Consider the following 22,869-nt stretch of genomic DNA (forward strand, 5'->3'; position numbering starts at 1 on the left):
TTTCTAAACCGCAGTAAAGTTTAATAAGACTAAGTAAACGGCAACCTTTGCATCGACAACTAGACTACAAGTTCAGCGCTCAGCATCCGATCAGTCACATATTCTTTCTTTTGCCAGGACCCCTGATTATGCCCCAAGAGGTAGGATACCAAAATCCGGACAGATTTTGGAAAATTTCAACCTAGGTTTGACCAGAATCCGGACAAAAATCGGGTTGGAGCCAAAAAAGTTAGAACCAAAGTCCGGACAAGAGATTTTACCCTTAGACAGGTCGGAACCAAGTCCGGACAAATTTTCCTCAGTTGGGTCAGTTTGGTGGGCAATTCACATTGAAATAGACCACATTTAAGAAAAAATCAGGTGGCACATAACGGCTATCAGAGCCTGAAAAACTGTTCTTTAGCTATAATTCCACCTTTTCTCGGCTAACTTTCGCTAATTTAGCGCTTTTTGTCAAGGTCGGATGCGAATCCGGACAAATTTTGCACCTTCGGGGTAGGTCGGATCAAAATCCGGACAAAACAATATGCGTTTGGCGTCCAAAAAACGCGGACAAATTTTTCATTTCACCGATTTCAGAATCCTACCTCTTGGGGGATAATCAGGGGTCCTCTTTTGCCACAATGACCATGGACAATGTCGACAGAAGAAAGCACTGCGGCTCCTCGGCACTTTCTTTGTCCTGCTCGAGCCTCGAGGAAACCCTCTGCGTTCGGTTCCTTGTTTCACAGTAGTTCAAGTTCGCTCACCTCAGAAACAGATTTTTTTGTCTCCAGACTCGCGATTTTTCGGATGCAAGGCGAATATGTCCGGTCTGGGCAGATAACTCGGTCAAAGACACCATTACAAAGCTCGTTTCTTTCAGCTGCTCCAAGCGACCATAGCTTTGAAAGAAGTCTTTTAAGTCACGAAACCAAGGCCTGTCTGTGCTATAAAATGCAGACTCCTTCAGCGTCGAACCTCACCTCTCAATCTTGTCAACAACCCAAGTAACCCCCCAAACCTGCACTTGCCCACCCAACGATCCCGGTCATGCCGCCCTCGCTTTCCATTGTCCCGCCACCGAAACATGTGGTCGCCGCACCACTCCCCTCTCCGCCGTATATTCCCGTGCACAGACGGGCCCAGATGAGTCAGTCCACGCCGCCCACCCCGGGACAGCCGGTGGCACGAGTCTACGTGTTGCTTGACCTCCTCCGACTCCACGATAGCCCGTTGGTCAAACAAACAAGCGAGGCCGCGCTGGTGAAGCTGCGCAAGCACCCCAAGTATCGCATCATCTCTGCCGAAGGGAAGCAGAAGAGGGAGGCGGCTGCGGAAAACAGACAAAAGAAAAACGAGGCGGGGCAGCCTGAGCCCGATCGTGTTCAACAGGAGGGCGTTGCGGCGGCCCACACGATTGGCACCAAGAAAGGTCCGGCATCTCCGGGCCGACGTCGGCTTACCAAGGGCCGTAATGTTGGCAGTGGGCGTCGCAAGATGCATGCCGACGCTGTTAGTTGCCGACGGGCTGCAAGACCCACCACGTTGGCTTAAGTTTGAGAGGTGCATTATTTATCGACTGAGAAAATTCTACGCGAAGGAAGTAGGATAGCTGTAGTTTCACGATCACGACTTGTAACGACACGGAAATTGTAACGAATGCGAAAAGAGAACCTGAGGGGTTCGATGTTTTGTTCTGACCAGCAAGTATCAAGACAAATGCTATTTGTCAAGATACCCGCTACTGAGTCCTTGACTCTCTTGGAGGTCGTTCCAAAGCCGTGCATCCAAGGAAAGGGCGGTTTCGAGGAAGAGACCGAACTCCATGTCTGACGGAAGTACCGGGTCAGAGAAAGCATCATTTGGGGGATACTGTAAGTCCTCCACAGAGAAGCTTGACGATGATGCGGCGAGGGTATAGTCGTCTTGGTTCGCATTGCTAGTGTTCTGGCCCACTGGGAGACGATTCTCGGATTGCAACATCATCCGGTCCAACACAGTAGCGCATCGCCGCGCCACATGGTCCTCTCCTTCAGGCGCTATGCTCTCCAGATGTCGTGTCGCCTTCTTGAGAAGGAGATCGCTTGCACCTAGCAATCGGCCGCATCCCCCAGACGGACTGTCGACGAGGAACTTGACGCCGATGATGTACCCCGCAGCGAGTACGACCATGACAAAGTAGTTGTCCGGTAAAGTCCTGAGCGTCTCCACATCGGTTTGGAGAACATAGACCAAGACTGCTTCGGATGTTTGGATCATGTCGCGGCCCCAGTCAGCGACGACGTTGATACCGCGCGGTCGAAAGTGGTCGTGCCACGAATCTCCAACGGGTATGTGTCCCACGGATGTTCGCGCCTCCCAGAAACCGTGATATAGTACGAGCAGGCGGCAGATTCCGTCGTAGATGTGGAGGGCGTGGAAATAGGACTGCTGGTGGTCCAGCACAACTACGTTAATTCAGTTGATTGCTATGGACACAAAATAGACAAACCCGGCAAGGGAAGTAGAAAGCGACGACCACGTTTTAGATTTTCCAAGATGCTACCGAGGACTTTAATGTTGGCAATCCAATCCTGGGACAACTCACTTGAAGATGGTGTCGTACCAATCATCTGCTTCTCTAGAGGAGTCTATGCGGGAGCTGACACCCTTCTCTGCTACTGAAGACTGCATAGCAACAATGCCCAGCCGCATATCGCCATAGTTGATGATCCCAGAAAATGATTCAGGCAGCTGGACGAATATATTGTCGTCTGCAGATCTTCGTGACAAAGGAATGCGACCAGTTCCAATGCAAAGCCTAGACAACGTAAGAGAGTAGAAAGAGGAGCAGGGCACCTTACATAGACTCAGCATTGACGATCGATATCCACTATGTAATTTATCATAAGCCAATGACTGGTCAGAAGCAAGGAATTTACAAGACGCGCTTGTTCCGACGCCTCCTCCAAGACAGCAAAATCTCCAGCCGATAACTTCCCTCCAGACATTTGGCGCGCCTTGTGCAATTTGTTGGCTTTCGCTGAAGCTTGATTCAACCGCATATTCATGGCCATGCTAACCGCCGAAGCGATGAGCACCCTGCAATCTCGCCTCTCTGACCCGCTTGCATTGGGTTGCAAAGAAAATGGCTCCCACAGTGATGAAATGAGAAGAACTTGAACGGCTTCAATGGAAGCCGATCTACGAGAGCCACTGATGATTTCCAGGATTGAGGCTTCAATGAGAGCAAGCAATTGCGATTGTGTGAAAGCCGGGATGTCCTTGACAAATCTGAGAGCGACAGCACAGCATATAGCATCCAGAAGGGCGCTGTTGGCTTGACGCATGAGCTTGAAGTTGAGCCAAGGCGAGAGCTTTTCGGAAAAACTGCAACCAGGTAAGCCCGCGATGATACGAGGTACCCACTGACATTGTAAGTAATTGGTCTGTTTGCGCCGTTGATAGGATGGCATCGAGAGGTAAAGGTGATTTTAGGGAAATTCGCGCTTCGTCTGACTGCGTCGTGTTGGTGAGATGATGCATCATAAGCATTGGCGCTGACCAGTCAGCCTGGCTGCGGTCTTGACTGACAAAGTCCCAAAGACGGTCTTTTGGCGGAGGAGCTGGGGCTGGTTTTGGTTTTGGTCGGCGCCATCGTGACCAAGTGCACACTATTGGGGGCTCTTCCATCGGGATTCCGTTTGCAGCTGACGGCACAAGGGTTTCTTCATAGCTGCAATGAATGCCAATAACCTTGCACCTATGGCATTGGACAGGATCAGAGGAGGTGTCTATGTGGCGAAGTAAGAAGCCCAGCACACACCTAGAGGACACGAGTCATACCGAGCAGTTCACATCTTGTTTTTTGTTTGCGGCATGATGCGCATGCCTGAGTTTTAGGCTTTTTAGTAGTAGCAGCGGAGGTTGCTACAGATCCTTTCTCTGTTCGAGCGCGTTTCATGCTTGATGAATGGTTCAGAAATTGTGAAAGACAACCGTTACCCAAGTAGGGTCAGCCGCATTACCTCAGAGTGACGGCCGAGGCCCACTGATCAAACTATTGTTGTCAACTTCTCTCATTCTGCCATCTCAACCACCGCCGGTCGAGCTGGTTGAACATCCTCTCATCCTTGGTGGCCGAGCAAGAACTGATTAACATGTCGTAGACGAGCAGCAACTCCTCCAGTATGTTGTCATCGCAAAAGAAACCACCAGCCTGCGACTCTTGTAAAGCCAAGCGAGTGCTTTGCCATCCTCAGGTATGTATGCGGCCTTGCTTTCTACATTTTGACTAGACTCTAATTTTTGTGTTGATAAAAGCCAGATGGTCAGCCGTGTCCGCGATGTGTAGAGAAGCAAATCTTGTGAGGATCCCTGTTACTTCGTCCCGCGGGTTTACTGAGACACCTAAGGTGTAAAACGACGTATATTCCCAGGGGCCGTCGCAAGAAAACAACTTCAGCACTTGATCCATTGGCGCAACAACTGCCTAATATACCTTCCGACCCAGCAATTGAGCTACTATCCAACCCTGAGCTCGTGAAACATCTATTTACCTGTGCGTCTGCGTATTTTAACTGATATCAGGTTCATATAACCTTCCCTAGGTCTTCCCAATCTTCCACAACATCGTCATCCTCTCTTTCAAGACCTTAACGTCGGCAAAGTGCTTGCTGCTGCATCATGGAAACTCGACCTTCTTCATCCACAGCTTTCGGCTCTTGCGCACTGCATATGCGCAGTCACCGCGTCTGTTGCCTTCCACCCTGCCATAGTTGGCTCAGACATTGACTTGCCAAGCTCAATGTCAGACCCCAAATATTTTTATCTGGGTGCTGACCTCCGCGTTTTTGGTTCTCGCCGTTCTCAAGCTCGTAAACTCTTGCAAGAACGTGCATTGCGCGTCGCCCTAGATACTCATGTTCATATCGAAGTTTCGCCATATAACGCGCTTTCTTGTTTCATCCTAGATTCCTTAGAGGAAGGTTTGTCAAAGCTTGGTTCTCACAAACTTGCTCTAACCGGCTTCCAGATATTGAGCATAGCTCGCGCCCATGGGCTGCGAGCTACATGTCCCATTTCAGAACGCTTATGGTGTCAATGCCCGACACACAGCCAGATCGACCCCTGTGGGCTGGATATTTCGTGAGCATTGTTTCCGTCTTTTTTTGGGTGGTTTACTGAACCTGACTGTAGATGGCAGAATCGCTCCGAGCTGTGATGCATCGCAAACCTGTTCTTGTGTGCGTCCTTATTCCATCCAAGATCGCTCTTACTCACAAATGGGGACAGCACTCATGCCGACCAACTCTTCATCTCACAAGGCGCACCTCCTAGTCTTGAATCATTTCTCGAGGCATCTCAAAAGGAAACATCACTTCTATCACCCAAATCTCGCGCCAACTTGGCTTTCGATTGCATCCACCCATGTGAGCACATTTACTCACAGAACGCAGCTATCTTACTCAACAAACCAGTTCTTTTTCATGCCACGAGACTATGTCGGGAATTATATGAGACTATATCGGGTGGTGCGTCCCCTCTCTTTTTTTTAAAAAGCATGGTCAATGTAATTGGGTCAAGATTTTGCTCGACGGCAACCTATATCCGAGCCAGCATTGAGGAACATCGTTGAGACGTTTACCACAATACAGGGCCTTCTCTCATCTTGTTTTGGCGAAATGGACTTCCCGACCGAGTCGATGTTGCAACAAGCCAAAGAGCTTGCACAAACTACTCGCCCAGAAACATCAACCGATCTCCGTCTATGCGCATTCGGGATGTCGGTCATCTTTGCGGGGCTGGTGTTGACCCTACATACGGAACTCGAGCGGCGGGCGGCGGAGGCTGAGGCAGTCGTTCCGAGCTCTCATTCATCAAAACCCGCGATGCCCCAGCAATCTCGCTGGGCTTCAGAACGCATTGCGTTTTTGCGTTCACAAGTGCACGCTCTGGCATTGAGTGCCTTGCCAGACATCAACCGCGTTTTGACTCTTTCTGCTTTTCCATTACGCGGCCTTGCGGGCCTGTGGACGAACATCATGGGCTGGGCGGAGTTTTGCATTCAGGAAGCGGATTGCCGAGGGGGGATAGCAGGGATCGGGACCGGTGCCAATGCCAGAGGAAATGCGACGACCGAGGAGACCGCGCATATTTACGAGCAGTAGGTTGACCACGACATTCGGGGTCATTTTGCTGATTAATACTCTCCAGCATTCTTCATTCGCTCAAGGGGATTGGATACCTGCACGTCAGCCCTCGCCTTGACTCGCTCATAGAACGGATGGAGGCACACTTGGTGGCATATCGGTCCAGCCAACAGCCGTCGACCGCGGATGATATGGCCATGTCCGTCTTCACGTCAAACATGGATTCATTTGGTTCTGGCCCACGAGAAATGGGGCCGGCGTCCGACACGATGTCGTTTTTACTGGACGGATCGTGGATGGTGAATGGTTCGCAGTGGGAATTATAATTGTTCACATAGAGTTCTAACTAGTAACCACAAGTATTGCGTTCATGTTGATCGGTCTTCTTCGTCTTGGAGTCTGTTTATTTGCGCCGCTACAGTCATGAATCTAGCGGCTCCGGGTGGTAACCTACTTTGCAACATCCAGTCCAGCGAAATCCCGCAGCGCATGGAGGTACATTGAAATTCGTCTTGGCAGTAGATTTCACGAATTACTAGTATGATTTAACTACCCTACTAGTCATCAACTCATACAGCCAGTGCAGCAGCAAGCAGGCGCTCATAATCGGGAGTGCCAAAACCGCCTAGTGACCAGTTGAGCCTGAGACAAAGGAATAAGAATACCACGCACTTAACGGGTCCCAGCCTTCCGCTGCATCAAAAGCAGCCTGAGAAAGCGATAAGCCAAAGAAAACGGGAGCGGATATAGCTGATTACCGTCGTCGCAGGACAGTCCCAGCCCGAGTTGTGCAGTACATATAGCTGCATCTATGCAAAAGATGTGGGTACCATCCTAAGGGGGTAATGCAAAAGATGTTGTGACAGATGTATTTCATGAATTTCTCACTGGAATCAAGAGATATGACTAATATGAAAATACATATAGGAAGAGAAATCACCTTTTCTTTGGGCCGAATATTCGTAATATTATATTTGGGACTTATAAGCCCAGGGACCAAAAAAATTAATAATCGATTAAGTAAGGTTGATGTAGCAAGATGCAGTCATCAAAAGCTCTGATGGCAATCAAAAATCGTTCCACATTGATCAACATACCTATATGTGATTGATCTCATCACTGATACCTTGATATTGCAGCCACAAACAAGGAAACAGTGTTATTTAATTTAATTTCCAAGCAGTTGCCCTCATCTTTTGCATTACCCCCCCTAGGATGCTACCCACATCTTTTGCATAGATGCAGCCATATGAGCTGAGTTGTGGCCAATCACGATGCCGTTGAAGACAGAGGGATTCGCGTAGATGAAGGGGTTGAGGAAGCCGAGCACGGGTTTGCCGGCCGCAAGCAGCCTGTCGTTAACCAGAGAAATCATTGCGGCGACGGCTGGCGAGGAAGCAGAGGTCCCGCTGACAGCGCCTACTTGTTCATTGGCTGTTATCAGATAGCCCCAGCCTTGGAGAGACAGGTCGGGGTAGCCCCGTCCAGCGCGGTTGAACTTGGGGAAGCCATCAGGGATGGTCTTGAGGAAGGCATCGACAGCGGCAGTTTGATACGCGGGCTGGGGGAAGACTTCAGAGAAACCGCCACTAGTGAAGTTGACCGCGATCTCTATTCGACTCATAAGTTCGACCAAAAGAAAAGAACGAGCCGCAACTGACCAGGATTAAAGCCGATGGTTGAGCCGACAGAGGTCACGTATGGGCAGGAGGCGGGGAAAACAGAGATGAAGAGCCCGCAGTTAAACCCATCGTCGTGATTCCCACTCACACCACCCTATGATAAAGGTGAGACGGACAAGTTTGTACTATTCGACACCACGAACATCACCAGAAGCAGAGAGAACTGAAACGCCTCGCGCGGATGCAGCAGCATAACCATCGCAGATTTTACTGTGCTTTGTGAGTTTTGCATGGATTGTGGGCAGAAGAAGAAGGCCAACGCGGATCCGAAATTCGACTCCTGGTCACCATAACTTGCGAAATATTCTTAGCAGCAATATGGAATAGGACAAAAAAAGCATCCGCACGAAGTGGTCATAACAGTCGGAGGTACTGGGGTGCTGGCCACGTAGGCTGTGGTATCGAGCAAAGCCGTCGGGAAATCCCACCCGCCTACAGTGAGAAAATGTAGTAGAACAGCAGTGGCGATACCTGTGGCAAGATTGATCAAAATAAATGTAGTCATGAGAGCCAAGCCACAGACCAGCAGCATACTCGATATTAAGTTGAGCTTCAATTCCAGCAGCCCCAGGCCATTGTGGGTTGGTTCCACCGTCAATCGCGACACGAACGAAGGTCTGATTGGCGCCTGCAGAGTAGTCAGGGCGGAATTCCTTCATGAACGCCTTAATTAGATGATCAGAGAAAATCGTAGATATTTAATGTCCATTGTCACCTGCAAGTCGTTTATTTGAGCCCATTGGTTGCCATATCCGGTTACAAGAAGAGGATTGTTCTCTTGAGTCGCTGGGGTCGTTGGAATGTTGTACAGTGCTTGGAGGCATGCCGGAGTGAGAACATTTCTTGGGTTGCTGTCGTTGACGTTGCAGCTTTCAGGCGCTGCGGCATCCCGTTTGGGCACTACACTATCAAATTGAATGGACTTTCGAGGGCGCGTGTCAGGAACAGTGAAAGCCGTGCTGGGGTGAACAACATCAATGTGACCCGCAAGCTCTGAAGGAAGCGACATGGAGAGTGTTCGCATTATGGGGTCGGGCATGTCTGCGTGCGTGAAGTTGGTGTATTTGGCGCCCGAAGAGTTTGTTGGCTTGCGCAACTGGCAACGAGACGGTAATCCACTCCCCAAAAGGTGAAGTAGAAGTGGTCTTCAGTCCGTTTGCCGAAGTGAATGAGTTGAATGCCTTGACGGCTTCATCTGACGGCGCGACGAACGATTTGACCTAGGTAATGTTTTTCAGGGAAAGTAGTTGACGGAAAGGCAACCCACCTCGTCTGCGCTGAGCCAATTTCGGAAGTCTGGGCTTCCAGGCTTGGAGATAGAGGCAAGTTTCTCATGGAGTCCCGCAATGTTGTTCGACGCTAATCCAAAGCGAAGAGTGAGCGGGTGGTTGTCGCCTGCTGGCCCTTTACTGGTGAAGCCGGCTGGGGCACTTTTACGGTGCTCGTACTGGGACGAGATTGCCAGCAGAGACAACGAAAATCAGTGAAAGAGTGCTGAGCAAACGAGTGAAGGACATTGAAAGCATGAAGACCCGTCGTCCGCCTATATCGTAAGCAAAGTCCCATGTTTATACATGGACAAGAAGGAGACGGATGGGATTGATGCTAGAGTCGATACTCCGAAGCCACCGTCAAGCTTGGGCAGCATTTTTCCAAATTTTACCTAGAAACACCCAACGGATCTCCCGAGTCCCATGCGCGGCCATAGACTAACTGCGGATGAAGGCACGAGGTTTACATTGAGAATGGTGGGCGCCGTCATTCCAAGGTTGGATTTCGGTAAAAAAAGTCGTCGACGTCGGGAGCAACATTGCTTTGATCAGATCAATGATTTCTCTGAGTTCACTCACTCTCTACTAAAGCCTCCTTCGAACCAATGTAGTTTGTGCTCGTCACGATGCTCCTCTTCCGCGCTCTTGTCTCCGTTCTTTTAGCTCAAGCAACCTATGCATTGACGCCAGTTGGCCAAACTGCCAAGGGTCAAAAAGTTTACACTGCGCCAATGGGTTCTCGTATTAAACAATCTGGTCGGGACATGGAGGTCTTTGCGCCAAATGGCTCTCTCATTCATACCTTCGCAAACGTCATTCCCATGGGCGGCACCAAACCCAAGCGACAAATCCTCAGTACAACTGAGCTCGTCGCCCAGTTCAATGTTACCCCGAGCGACACAATCGAGTCGTTCACCACGAGTTTCGTCGTACCCCCCGCACCTGAAGTCTTCGATAGCCAAATCATCTTTATGAGCGCCAATATCCGTGTCTTCGACCCGTTAACTGGGCTTGTTTACGCGACTTTGCGCCCTACCCTTCAGGTTAGTTAGATACGACTCATAGTGATACCGGTATCTAATTTACGTTACAGTATGGTGGTAGCTGGCTCCAGGGTGGCTCTTTCTACACATGGGCAATGCAGCTGGAATTTGCTGACCAGGTCATCGTCCAACTGTTTGCAACAGACGACACCGACCTAACTCTCGAGGTCGGCCGAACGCTCGATAGCACTATCTTTCGCGATCACAAATTGGAACAACAATCCCCCGGCTCATTTTGGTACACTGGGAGCTTCCCCAGTGTCACCAACATCAGCGTCGTATCAGTAGGTTGGGATTTCCTTCCAAGCACCATCACTTTTCAGTTGGAGGAGGAAGGCGTTTTCCAGCCTGGCCATTATCCGAAGGGCTCGTTGGTCTTCGAAAACATTAACGTCAATCTGACAAGTGGTCCACCCAAGATGTCGTGGCAACCCAACGTTGATCCCGCCACTCAAGTGGAGTTCAAGGTCGACGTAGATGGCCCCAAGGATGGAAAGGTTGAACTTGTTTTTGCCTCGAACACATAACATATATGTAAATCGAAGTAAAATGCCGATGGTAGTCACGGTTGAAACTTGAATCGATCCATTTACATACTATACTTACGTAATTTCTTGCAAGAGTTTGCCATGAAATTATCACGTTGTCATTGGGTTCTTTCTTTGCGTCGGCCACCACTGGCAGCACCAGCTTCCATCTTGCCATGAGAACGGACCAGTCGCCTTCCACCGGTACCACACGGACTGACCATGTTGACATTGTGCAGCATTGTGAGCCTGTTCAAAGATATCGAGATTAACATACTGACATTGCCAGGAAGCTGGGGCGGAAGGCATGCGGTTGAACTCATCAAAAGACTCTCCGTTGAACTCCGTTTCTCTTTCTCCGAGTCCTTTGCAGCACATGCCAGTGCGCAGCAGCTCTTGCCGTATTACGGGCCAAAACCACCTCCGACGGGTCATATCATAGACTTTGGCCGGCAGGGTACCAAAAAGTACTAAGGGTGGTTTTGTCAAGGGCCACGCCGATTCAGACCACCTCCACCGCCATGGTTCTTCTATCTACCTCGTTCTTTGCGGCTCTCGTTGCAGTGACAGTTGCCACGCCAGCAGAACGGTCAGCCCTTGTCATCCACGAACGCCGCGACACACCTGCTCGAGGCTTTGTCAAAACTGGTCCAGCACCCCCCTCCAGGGAGCTTACTCTCCACATCGCGCTGAAGCCCAACAATATTGCCGGTCTTGAGGAGGAACTATATGCAGTTTCCGACCCCAAAAGTGCGCGCATTTGACACTCGACGAGGCATGTCAGTCCGTACACATTTGTGAACTCACTGACGCGTCAAGTAGGTCGTCAAATACGCTAAGCCCGCCCCGGAGGCACTTTCTGCGGTGAACTCGTGGCTAGAGGCGAATAAGATATCGGCAAAGAGTATCTCGCCCCGCAGGTGATACTCTCCAGTTCACCGTGCCCGTCTCCCAAGCTAGCGCCATGTTGGATGCGGAATTCGCGAAGTTTGCACATTCTGGCAGTAACCAAACTACCATCCGAACGCTGCAGTACTCTCTTCCTGCAGACCTGGCCGGTCATGTTGCCTATGTCCACCCGACGACCAGCTTTACGAATCCGTTTGCCACACCCAAAATCGAGCCCTACGATGTCAAGCGCAAACGTGAGATCGACCCTAGCTGCGCCCGACCGCACTACTCTTTCGTGTTTACTGGAAGAAATGGGCCTCCCCAAAGGGCCTGCGACACAAAGGAAGAACGTGCTCGGGATATCGGGCTTCACCAACGAATTCGCCAACTTTAACGATCTAAAGGTACCGCGTCAATTTGTTTTTCACGACCCGGACTGATTGTGACCAGGATTTCCTCGCCAGATTCCGTCCTGACATGCCTTCGTCTACGAAATTCGATGTACAACTGCTCGATGGAGGCGCCAACACACAGCAAGACCATTTCTCGTTAAAACTGCATGCTGACAAGAAACCAGGCTTCGTGCTTTCGCTGGCCTCGAAGCAGTAGGTCCCGTCAGTAACCCCTTCCTCGTTTGCTGATCTTCAGAGCCTCGATATGGAGTACGCAGTAGGGCTGGCGAACGGAATTCCTGTTCGCTTCATCTCAGTTGGTCCACAAAACAATGATGAGCTGGGTGGCTTTTTGGATCAAGTGAATGCGCTGATCGCCCGACGACTCTCGTCCCACCGTGCTGTAAGGGCAACCCTGGAGACTCCGACGAAAGCCTAGCAGGGGAGGATCCAAAGCGTGAATAAGACTACAGGAAATACACGGAGGGACCGACCTAGCAGGGGAGGATCCAAAGAGAAGAAACTCTAAGGGTCCGCCTGCTAGGGCGCCAACTATATACTGGTCGTCCGTAACTGCCGACGTAGAGCGCAGAAGGCCTGAGCGGCGTCGCAGGCTCTGTCCCAAGGTGATCGTTGGGAGGGTCTTGACGGATCGGTGATTGTGCGGGCGAAGGAGGCCGTGGGACGATGGTCGGGGTGGGTCGGAGCGTCCGAGGGGGCCCGGTCGGATGCGCCTCGGATGCGTTCGGAGGGTCGAAGGAGGCCGTGGGGGTTCCCCTGACATCACCCCCCTTTGAATGCGGCGTCCCGACGCATAGTTCAGAAGGGCAAGGAGTCGAAGGTCGCTGAGGCGATGTGCCGTGGTTTACCTGGGTACCTCCGATAGAAGTCCGCAATTTTGTCTGGCGCGAAGACACGGTCGAACCGAACCCACGAGTCGTGCGAAGCATCGTAGCCTTTCCACCTGACGAAGTAGTTAAGACGCTTATACCTTATCCTGGCATCCAAGATTTCCTCGACTTCCCATTCGGGGACTCCGTCCTCTAGTTCGGGGGGCGGTTCGTCGTAGCCGGGTCGTCCATTGAAGGGGTCATCCTGAGCGAGCTCGAGTTTAACAACGGGGAAGACGGGGTGGAGCTTGGAGTAAGCAGGGGGAGGTCGAGCTTGTAGGCACCTTTGCTAACCTCTGCGAGCACCTTGAACGGTCCGAGGCGCTTGTGGGAGAACTTCTTGGAGGGCCGAGTTGTTCTGATGTCAGAGGCATCTAACCAAACCTTATCACCAACTTGAATATTCGGAGCGTCCGATCGTCTCCGATCGTAGTACCGTTTATACTCGTCTTTGGCTTTGACGAGCGCGGCCTTCCCCTCGGAGACGCCGTTCGCTATCCGATCGCGAAACTTCGTTCACTGACTCCAACTCTGAGCGGGTGCCCGGCTCGAAACCCATTCGGGGAGCCGGCCAGTGTCCGTCATAAAGGGTACCTGTTGAGTGGAGGAGTGAACGTGGTTGTTATAGGCGAACTCAGCGGCAGGGATAAGCTCGTCCCAGTCGTCTTGTTGGTAGTTGGTGAAGATTCGGATGTACTACTCGAGCTCCTGGTTAACGCGCGTTCGGTTTGTCCGTCGGTCTGCGGGTGGTAAGCCGTAGAGGTAGCCGGCTTGACGCCAATTAAGCGCCAGAGTTCGCGCGTAAAGTCAGCGATGAACTGCGAACCACGGTCCGAAATGTACTTCTCGGGGTTCCGTGGTGTCTCCAGACGTTCCGATAGTACAAGCGGGCAGCTCCGACCGCGTCTATTGTCGTATGGCATTCGGTGAAGAGTGAGCGCGTTTCCGAGGGCGTCAACCACTACCATAACCGTGTCATACCCATGGGCCTCGGGAGCTCGGACGATGAAGTCCACAGTGACGGTGTGCCAGCGCTCGGGGGACTTCGGTTGGATGTAGCTCCCCGTGCGGAAGCCTTCGGAGGGCCTTCGTGACGACAGCATAAGTCGCAGGTCGCGACGTAGCGTCCGATATGGCGGGACATCTGTGGCCACCAGTAGTTGCGCGAAACCAACTCCAGGGTCTTGAACCGCCCGGCATGTCCGGCGACACGCGTGTCGTGGCAGAGCTCTATAATGCGCCTCCTCAGGTCTTTGTCTTTGGGGACTACGACCTTGCCGCGGAAGTACAGGAGGTCGCCTGAGACGGCCCACTCGTCCGAACGCGATGAGCGGGGGCCCCGAGCTTGACCTCGGACCTTCAAGAGTTGCCGAGCCGCAAGTGCGACGGGTTCCTCTAGGTCAGGCTCACCGGATAGCGCTTCCTTGATGTCGCGGACAAGTTCGGAGCCAGGCCCAGAGACAGTGACGGCCTCAAGCGCGCGAACGTGGAACAGTTTGGGGCGTAAGAGGGTGACATCCGAGTTGTCGTCGGAGATACCGTGGTCAGGCCGGCGGGAGAGAGCATCGGGATGGCCCATCTGGCGACCTGGGACGTGGTGCAGCGTAAAGTCAAACCTGGAAAGGTACAACGACCATCGGGCTTGCCGACAATTAAGGTGTTGCGCCTTTCGGAAGTATTCCAAGTTCTTATGGTCAGTCCAGATCTCAACCGGATGCGCGGCGCCCTCGAGGAAATGCCGATACTCCTTGAGTGCGCGGATGATCGCGAGCATCTCCTTGTCGTGAATCTCGTAGTTGCGCTGGACATCATTTAAGCTTTTGGAATAGAACGCTACAGGGTGCCACTTGTCACGGTTCGGGTCGGGCCGTCCGGGCCGTAAGGCCGCACGGGCCCGAACGGGCCCGCACGGGCCCGTATACCGTCGTCCTCCTGGACGCCCCCTCATTCTTCCAACCCCTTCCGTTCACCCCTACGACCCTACGCAGCGCCCATCCGATCCGCCCTGGGACCTGGCGCCCATCCGATCCATCCCTAATACCGTAGCGTATAAAAGTCGTACTTACAAGATGTAGTCGCTAGGCTAATATCGTCTATTCTCCGGGCGAATACCCATCTCTCGTGCTCCTCAGACCCCTTCGACGTCGGACCCCCCGACGCCCCGATACGGCCCGAGCCCGACGCTGACACCACTTCCCGTCCGGGGCGGATTGTTGTGAAAGAACCGCCCCCGTCGCATAATCTGAGCTGTCTGCTTCAAGTCGGAAAGGCCGAGAGTCGTCCGGGATCGCTAAGACAGGTTCTGATACGACCGCGTCCTTGATGGCTTGAAAGGCGGCGGCTTCGGCGTCTCCCCAGGTCCATTTCTGGTCTTTCTTGGTGAGCGCAAAGAGAGGTTGCGCCAGGGCCGAGAAATCCCGAATGAACCTGCGGTAGAAATTAGCAAACCCCAGGAACTGCTGAACGTCCTTCTTGTTTTCGGGCGGAGGCCATGCGGAGACTCCGGCGACCTTAACGGGGTCCATTTCGACATGGTTGTGCGAGATAATGACCCCCAAGTACTCGATTGACGATTTCTCGAAGTCGCACTTTTCCTTGCGAAGGTACAACTTGTGCATTCGGAGCCGCCGAAGGACCTCCCGGACGATCTCGCGGTGCTTGCGGAGGTCCGAATGTGCGATAAGGATGTCGTCGAGGTAGATCATAACGTCGCCTGAAGGAATGAGATCCTGGAAAATGTCATTCATCATCGTTTGGAACGTCGGGGGGAGTTTGTCAGGCCGAAATACATCACCAAAGGTTCGAACAACCCTCGGTTAGTCCGAAAGGCCGCCTTCCACTCGTCTCCTTCTTTAATCCGGACGTTATTAAAACCCCAGCGAACGTCGAGTTTGGTGAAATAACGAGCGCCCTTGAGCCTGTTGATAAGGTCGTTAATCAACGGAAGGGGGTACCGGTTCTTAATCGTCATTGCGTTGAGGGGCGCGGTAGTCCTGGACAAACCGAAGCCCTCCGTCCTTTTTCTTAACGAAGAAGACAGGGGAGGCCATCGGAGATTTCGAAGGGCGAATACGGCCTGTGGCAAGTCCTTCCTCGATGAACTCGTCAAGTTGCGCTGTTCGAGGGGAGAGATCGGATACACCTTGCAGTTAGCGGGCTTCGCGTCGGGGACGAGTTCGATACTGTGGTCCCAAGCCCTTCGTTCTGGTAACGTGTCAAAGGACTCCTTGTCGAAGACGTCTTGGAACTCCTTGGCCCAGTCCGGGATCTCCGAAGGCGGAGGGGCCGAGTTACGGGCGAAGGCCTCTGCAAGGCGTTGGGACACGGTACTGCCAGCGCGGATCTCCTCAACTGGGCGAAAGGAGGTGTAGAAGATGCGGTCGCCGTCTTCAAGATGCTCGTCGCCGTCGAGATCTGGTGAGGGCTCCGGAGGGTCGAAGCAGCTCCGAGCTCGTCGTCAGCATCATCTGGGCCAGCGATATCGATAGCGCAAACACAGGGGAAGGCGCCCGCAAGTAGTCGTGATTTAAGGAGTCGGAGCCGCCGGGCTCGGCGCGTTTGGTCCGCTCTTCGTCACGGCAGGTAGAGCAGCTGCGGGGGCAACGACTCATTTTCACCTCCTTTGTTTCCCAGTTGATCTCGGGGTTATGCTTTTTGAGCCAGGAGTATCCGAGTATCAGGTCCTGTTTCCCAAGGTGGGTTACAGCCAGCTGAATGCGTTTGGAGTGTCTGTTGTACCGTAGAACGAGGTCCGCGATTTGGCGAATAGACCCAGCATCATTGGGGGTGCCGTCGACGTTGTAGACCGGGATGGGTACTGAGAGATTTCGGACTGGCACATTATTCCGGTTGACATATTCTGTGTCGATAAATTCTGAAGTAGCTCTGCAGTCGACCAGACCCGAGAGGGAGAGCTTGAGCGCGTTCGCAGTGGACTCAAGTTCAAGGGGGAGGTGCAGCGAGTTAACGCCAGGAGCGGCAGAGATGGTATAACTGCCAGGTAGCTTTTTCTCCCAGGCAAGTCGGCGAATCCGAACGGGGGGCTTCGGAGGGGGCAGAGGGTGCGTCTTTCGTTTCGGGCTCGTTGTAGGGCAAGGGAGTTGATTCATCATACAAACAAGTGAAACGATTTATGGACGCGAACGAGGGCACACCAGTCACTCGTCGCGGGGGACAAAATCCTCTGCCGGAGCCTCCGAATGCGCCTCCGCTAAGGCCGCAGTATCGGACAACCGCGCAAGCAGCTCTCCCAGCATCTCATCGCCAAGTTGCTGGATTACCTCGTCGAGGATGTCCACATGGCGGCGTCGGGGGGAGCGGACAGTCCCGAGCCAAATGGTTGGGGTCGCCGCATCTGAAGCAGGCTCGACGAGGGGCACCCCGAGCCCTAGTACGATCCAGCTCCATAGGGACGGGAGCCGGAGGTACCGGGACGGGGCGCGGGCCGCGGGTGGCACAGGCGGGGCCACCGGGCGGATGGGGAACGGAGTTGCCGAACGAGTGATGGGGAAGGCGCCGCGGAGCTCCCGGCGGTCCGCGGGGTAGCCGTTCCCTTAATGAGCTTCGCTCGCACCAGGGCTTCATATTGTCGGAAAGCCCGAGTGCGCCAGCCCAGATAGTCACGGAGGTCTGGGGGGTCGTTCGAAGAGGTGATGCCGTTGTTGATCAAGGGGTCAAGTCCGTGGCGGTACTTGGTTACCTTAACCAACGCCGTCTTGGCCAGCGAGGTCCATCAAGTCCTCGAAGTCGTCGGTATATCCGTAGACATCCCGCGTTCCCATGTGATAACCCGCTTTCCAACTTAGCGAGCGCGAGGTCCTGTTCGTTCTCCTTGACGAACCGAAGGCGAAACTCGGAGAGGAACTGGCTCCACCGAGGGAAGGGGTTTTTGCTCCCATGACGCTCTGCCCATTGCTGAGCAGGTCCCTCCGCCATATAGGACATGGCGTAGCGGACGGCCCTTTTCTTCGCTCGGTTCTCCGTTAACTACGAAGGCCTCCGGGGCAAGCCGAGCGTAGGTTTTGACCGCGTATAGGAAGGCGCGGCCGCGTTTGCGATCTCCGTTAAACGCAAAGGGGGGTTTGGTCGTAAGACTAGTTTTGAGGCGACAGTAATGTCACCAAATAACGCATCCGCGTCGGGGCATTCGGAGATGCCAAGGCGGTTCGGGAGCTGCCGGAGGTGGTGCGGCAGCGGAAGCCTGGGAAGCAAGGTGGGTGAGGATATTGGTGAGGTTGTCTAGTTTCGCCCTCAAGTGCGTCCATGCGCGCGTCAGCGTCCGGAGCAGCTCCGGTAGACATAGCGGGCGTAAAGACGACAAGAGCAGAGGAGGAGGGGGTCAAGTGGCAGGGGCGGTGACGAGGGGGGTACGGACTCGTACTCCGAGCCTGAGTCAGCACCAAACCTGGCAATCTTGACCGGTTAATCCCGTAGAGAGTTTCTTCTGCTGTAAGGGCAACCCTGGAGACTCCGACGAAAGCCTAGCAGGGGAGGATCCAAAGCGTGAATAAGACTACAGGAAATACACGGAGGGACCGACCTAGCAGGGTGGAAACCTGGAGGCCACCCAGGAAACACTGAGGGAATCAGACAGCCAAGTCAATGGAACTGTGCTGTATTCTGCAAGGATCAAGTACAGGGAAGAGAGAGTAACTACTGTGACTAGATGATGTAAACTATGCTGAGCAGGTTTACACCCTCCCCATCTTTAAAACATTGTATCACATCAAAAAAAAATGAGAAGAACCAACAAAACGTCCATCAGTTCCAGCAACAACATTGACCACACCCGATAATGCACATCCTCGAACGCGCATGCACAAGCCGGATCGCCGTTCCGCCAGAAGTGAGAGGGACCAGGGGGCCAGAAAGAAGAATGCGATTAAAAACATGAATATCGTAGGAGGGAAAAAAATCGTAGTTGCAGAGGCCAGAGGATCAACGGTATGCAAGGTCGGAGTCGTCCGTTCCAACATCACTTGGGCTGTCGTAGTCGTCCCACAACCCATTATCATCGTCAGACTCCAGATGCGGAAGGACCGCGAAGACGCTGTGGCGAGCAGGGATGCCGTTGGCGGGGTCTCCTGGGCAGTTGTGCGACTGGTGGTTGACCCAGCCCGGGCTGGCAGGAGAGCGACGACAACGATAACACCCTCCAGCTGCCTTCAGCGCATCCTTCTCCGCAGGCGTCAATCTTGGAGGCAGTGTAGAAGCGGTGGTGGAAACGGGCGGTCGAGGCAGTGGACGCAGCTGGGGTGGTCGTAGCAGTCACTGCTGCCGGTGTTGCCATGGGAGGGTTGGAAACTTTCACACTCCCCTCCTTCACCATGATCTGCCAGATCACAGTCATCTCCGCAACGAGTTGCTCCACCGTCATAGACGCGAATTGGAAGTTTGAGGAGCCACAGGTCCGGAGGCGAAGGGTTGGGTGCGAGTAAAAGAGAAGATGCTTCTTGAAAACAGCGCTGTCGATAGTGTAGGCTGGGCCCGCGTTTGCCAGTGCGTCAGATGCAGCCTCCAGACGCTCTACGAAAGTCGTGAACGAGCTGCGGCCTTGCTGTATGTCGTAGAAGTTGCCCAGCGCGAATATGCGCCAGTTGCTTTGCACGAACCGGTCCCGGAGCTTGGACTTGAAGCTGGCCCAAGTCGACGACTTGAGCGAGTCGCGGTTGTTGGCCCACCAGATTTTCGCTGATTTGTCCTCCATTCGCATGCCCGCCATTCGCACCTTTGTGCGGTCACTGAGCTCCTCGCTATTCATGTCTTCATGGTGCTCAAACACATCCTCGCACGCCCCCAACCAAAGCTCTATCGATTGAGCATCGGGTTTATCGACGAGCTTGGGGCATTCGAGTTTTGTCATTGTGCGGCGTTGGCGAGAGGAACGATGGGGACAAGCGGGGGAGACCGAGCGACTTCGGTGAAGTGCGGTTATGGCGGGGAGACGAGCGGGAGTGGGAACGAAGAGGGGGACGTGATGGCGAGCGAGACAGCGAGCGAGGATGAGAATTGTGAGGGGAGGACGGGTTTGAAGGTGAATCTGAGCGAGAACGGGGCCGAGCGAGCGATGCCGAGTGTGAACGAGAGCTCGGGTGCGTCTCCAAGACGTTGGACAGATGAGGAGGCCCGTCACGAGCAGGCTGGAAGCGCGAGAGAGGTGGACGGCGGTTGGAAGACACGCTGGGCGACGATGTGTGTACCGCGTTAAGTCGGTCGAAAAGAGAGGCGGGGTAGGCAGCGCGAGACGACGAGGCCGCAGGAGAGGCGAGTGGAGGGTGTGGGGAGTCGGGCTGGGGCAAGCGAGACGCGTCTGGCGAAGGCTCGTGGTCGTGGAGCCAAGTAGAAGATGCCAGCGTGGCACTTCCCACGAACTCGTGCTCAACGGAGCTAAGCGGCTCGGCCGATGGTGTCCGACGTCGGCGAGAAGATTCGAGCGGGGGAATGAGCGGCGCGGAGCTGTTCCGGGTGTGTCGAGGCCGGGGTTGATGTTGGCCAGATGCCATAGAGGAAGAAGTAGAGAGGTAGCGCAGTTGTAATTGAAAAAAAAGTGGAAACCTGGAGGCCACCCAGGAAACACTGAGGGAATCAGACAGCCAAGTCAATGGAACTGTGCTGTATTCTGCAAGGATCAAGTACAGGGAAGAGAGAGTAACTACTGTGACTAGATGATGTAAACTATGCTGAGCAGGTTTACACAGGGGAGGATCCAAAGAGAAGAAACTCTAAGGGTCCGCCTGCTAGGGCGCCAACTATATACTGGTCGTCCGTAACTGCCGACGTAGAGCGCAGAAGGCCTGAGCGGCGTCGCAGGCTCTGTCCCAAGGTGATCGTTGGGAGGGTCTTGACGGATCGGTGATTGTGCGGGCGAAGGAGGCCGTGGACGATGGTCGGGGTGGGTCGGAGCGTCCGAGGGGGCGCCGGTCGGATGCGCCTCGGATGCGTTCGGAGGGTCCGAAGGAGGCTGAAGCGGGGGTTCCCCTGACACGTGCTCTCAACATCCTATGGCTTCGACGAGCAGGATTTGACCTTCCCTGTCGCCGAAGGACTGTGTAACGCGTACTTGCAGCTTGGTGCACTGGGGACCTCTGTTTTGTATGCACATGTCCTTACTAAACAATTGTAATGATGTTTTTTTCAGAGCCTCTTCTGGCGATGGTGGTGTTGGTGGTCACGCGGCGGTCTTGTGATACCTTCGTCCCGACCGCCCCGTCGACGTGCCCCTGGGTCACATCAGTTGGCTCGTCGCAGCTCGTTTTCGAAAACTTCACTAAGAACAACTTTTCGGAGATTGCGGCGTCCTTTTCCACAGGCGGTCAGTTTGTGGACTGCCTTATGTGTTGCTTCATACCTTTGCACAGGTTTTTCGAACCACTTCAAGGCACCCACCTACCAGAAAGCAGACGTCAGTTCGTATGTTGCGGGGGTTAACGGTTACGAAGGGTTGTACAACAAGACTGGACAAGGGTAAGCAGCCCGGAATCCTCAGCGATTTACTTAGTACTTCTTTGCAGCATCCCCGATGTGTCTGCTCAGGGGGTGAACTTCCCCATTCTCCTTAGTGAGCCGTCTTCTCTCCGTCTCAGCCAAATATATTGACTCTCTCCCCCAGGCGAACGGTGGTACCTCGTAGGCGGCACATCAGCGTCGACCCCCGTCTTCGCAGCAGCCATCGCATTCCTCAACGACGAGCTCATCTCGGCTGGGCGGCCCCCCGCTCGGGTTCCTTAACCCGCTCCTCTACAGTCCAGCGGGGCGGGCCGCGCTCAATGACGTGTCGGTTGGCAAAAACCCCGGATGCGGAACAAGGTCAGCCATTCTGTTCCGGTTGTCGTCTTGCTCACGCAATTTCAGCGGGTTCAACGCGACTGCTGGCTGGGACCCTGTCACTGGCCTCGGGTCGCCGAACTACGCCAGACTCAGGAAGGCAGTTGGACTCGCGTAGTGGATATTGCTACTAGCAGATACAGTGTTTCCTTGGGAATACAAGCAAATGGTCATATGTAGTCGCGAGCGGCTTGTCTTGTCTAATTTCAGTTTCAGATACTCGAGCCTGTTTCAAGTTGGTCGACAAAGACAAAGTGTAGAACTTGAAGTGACTGCCAGGGTGTTTCTTGTTAGCATTGAGTATCTACAGGTAAGCTAATAGAGAAAGAACTAAGGTGTACTCGAGACTAATGTTAAAGAATAATAACCACCAGCAAGACCAAGTATTAGAATACAATGGGATTTCACCAGGGAATACAGCTCTCAGGAAAATGATACAACAATTCAACGAAGGCCCTTCAAGCAATGGTGATCTTCTTCGGCGTCTGCTCAGCAGCGGTCTTTGGGAAAGTGACCGTCAGAACGCCGTTCTCCATGCTAGCTTTGATTTCCTCCTCCTGCACAACATCGTCAATACCAGCCCTTTCCCAGACAAGAGGAAACGCACCTTAACGCCGTGGGGCAGCTGGAGCGTGCGCGAGAACTTGCCAAAGCGGCGCTCGCGGATGGCATACCCGTCCTTCTCGTGTTCCTCCGAGATTCTGGACTCGGCGGAGATGCGCAGACGGCCGGGGGCGGTCTCGATGTGGACGTCCTCCTTCTTAATGCCGGGCAACTCGAATGTGGCGGTCACGGTATTAGATGCGGCGTTCTCGTGGAGGTCCATCCTACAATACAGGTTAGTCACCCAAACTTCGAGGTAGTAGTTGAGGACATACTTCGGCCTGAAGGAGCTCTGTGTGGACCGCAAAAGCTGGTTATGGCTGTTGGTGCGAGCGCGGAAGGCGTCGTCGAAGAGGCGCTCAAAGTCGGTGAAGGGATCGTAGTAGAAGACAGACATTTTCGCTGTGTTTGTGCTGGCGGTGGGCAGCGGCGACGCGGGCTTTTATACTGCGCTGGCGGCTTGCGAGAACATTCTGCGGCCATGTTGCTAGAATATTCTCGAATGTAGCTTGGTGATGATGGCCTTACACGACGAAGAGCTGGATAGAGTGCTTGGGAAGGCTGTTCCGGGGAAGAGAGATGATGGATAGGCCCATGTTGCAGGTTGGGGGTAAGAAGTGGACGAGAAATGAGG

General features: G+C 53.5%; 7 protein-coding genes across 7 annotated transcripts; 4 read left to right on the plus strand and 3 right to left on the minus strand.

The window, feature by feature from the left end:
* Positions 1-1,032: 1,032 nt before the first annotated feature.
* On the plus strand, positions 1,033-1,536 carry MIND_00133700 (uncharacterized protein; the record flags this gene model as incomplete). Its single annotated transcript, XM_037358268.1, has 1 exon — positions 1,033-1,536. One exon carries the CDS (start codon positions 1,033-1,035, stop codon positions 1,534-1,536), a length of 504 nt encoding a protein of 167 aa, XP_037226178.1.
* Positions 1,537-1,704: 168 nt separating this feature from the next.
* On the minus strand, positions 1,705-3,925 carry MIND_00133800 (uncharacterized protein; the record flags this gene model as incomplete). Its single annotated transcript, XM_037358269.1, has 7 exons — positions 1,705-2,429; positions 2,474-2,523; positions 2,570-2,782; positions 2,826-2,854; positions 2,904-3,351; positions 3,395-3,755; positions 3,808-3,925. The coding sequence occupies 7 exons, from the start codon at positions 3,923-3,925 to the stop codon at positions 1,705-1,707; spliced, it is 1,944 nt and encodes a 647-aa protein (XP_037226179.1).
* Positions 3,926-4,151: 226 nt separating this feature from the next.
* MIND_00133900 (Zn(2)-C6 fungal-type domain-containing protein) lies at positions 4,152-6,490 on the plus strand (the record flags this gene model as incomplete). Its single annotated transcript, XM_037358270.1, has 11 exons — positions 4,152-4,223; positions 4,285-4,328; positions 4,377-4,522; positions 4,572-4,949; positions 4,997-5,109; positions 5,161-5,207; positions 5,257-5,393; positions 5,442-5,495; positions 5,548-6,127; positions 6,178-6,419; positions 6,474-6,490. 11 exons carry the CDS (start codon positions 4,152-4,154, stop codon positions 6,488-6,490), a joined length of 1,830 nt encoding a protein of 609 aa, XP_037226180.1.
* A 994-nt stretch (positions 6,491-7,484) lies between these two features.
* MIND_00134000 (Family S53 protease-like protein) lies at positions 7,485-8,834 on the minus strand (the record flags this gene model as incomplete). Its single annotated transcript, XM_037358271.1, has 7 exons — positions 7,485-7,499; positions 7,537-7,724; positions 7,775-7,889; positions 7,939-8,005; positions 8,143-8,266; positions 8,319-8,460; positions 8,511-8,834. The coding sequence occupies 7 exons, from the start codon at positions 8,832-8,834 to the stop codon at positions 7,485-7,487; spliced, it is 975 nt and encodes a 324-aa protein (XP_037226181.1).
* A 2,323-nt stretch (positions 8,835-11,157) lies between these two features.
* Positions 11,158-12,136, plus strand: MIND_00134100 (Family S53 protease-like protein; the record flags this gene model as incomplete). Its single annotated transcript, XM_037358272.1, has 4 exons — positions 11,158-11,386; positions 11,557-11,781; positions 11,837-11,931; positions 11,978-12,136. 4 exons carry the CDS (start codon positions 11,158-11,160, stop codon positions 12,134-12,136), a joined length of 708 nt encoding a protein of 235 aa, XP_037226182.1.
* Positions 12,137-20,960: 8,824 nt separating this feature from the next.
* MIND_00134200 (Family S53 protease-like protein) lies at positions 20,961-21,750 on the plus strand (the record flags this gene model as incomplete). The annotated part of the gene is made up of 6 exons (XM_037358273.1): positions 20,961-21,120; positions 21,167-21,272; positions 21,320-21,366; positions 21,418-21,434; positions 21,472-21,614; positions 21,660-21,750. The coding sequence occupies 6 exons, from the start codon at positions 20,961-20,963 to the stop codon at positions 21,748-21,750; spliced, it is 564 nt and encodes a 187-aa protein (XP_037226183.1).
* A 340-nt stretch (positions 21,751-22,090) lies between these two features.
* On the minus strand, positions 22,091-22,632 carry MIND_00134300 (SHSP domain-containing protein; the record flags this gene model as incomplete). The annotated part of the gene is made up of 3 exons (XM_037358274.1): positions 22,091-22,189; positions 22,240-22,459; positions 22,511-22,632. The coding sequence occupies 3 exons, from the start codon at positions 22,630-22,632 to the stop codon at positions 22,091-22,093; spliced, it is 441 nt and encodes a 146-aa protein (XP_037226184.1).
* Between the last annotated feature and the right edge of the window lie 237 nt (positions 22,633-22,869).

The sequence above is a fragment of the Mycena indigotica genome (assembly GCF_014461135.1).
Source record: "Mycena indigotica strain 171206Taipei chromosome Unknown Mind.scaff0001, whole genome shotgun sequence".
NCBI lineage: Eukaryota > Fungi > Basidiomycota > Agaricomycetes > Agaricales > Mycenaceae > Mycena > Mycena indigotica.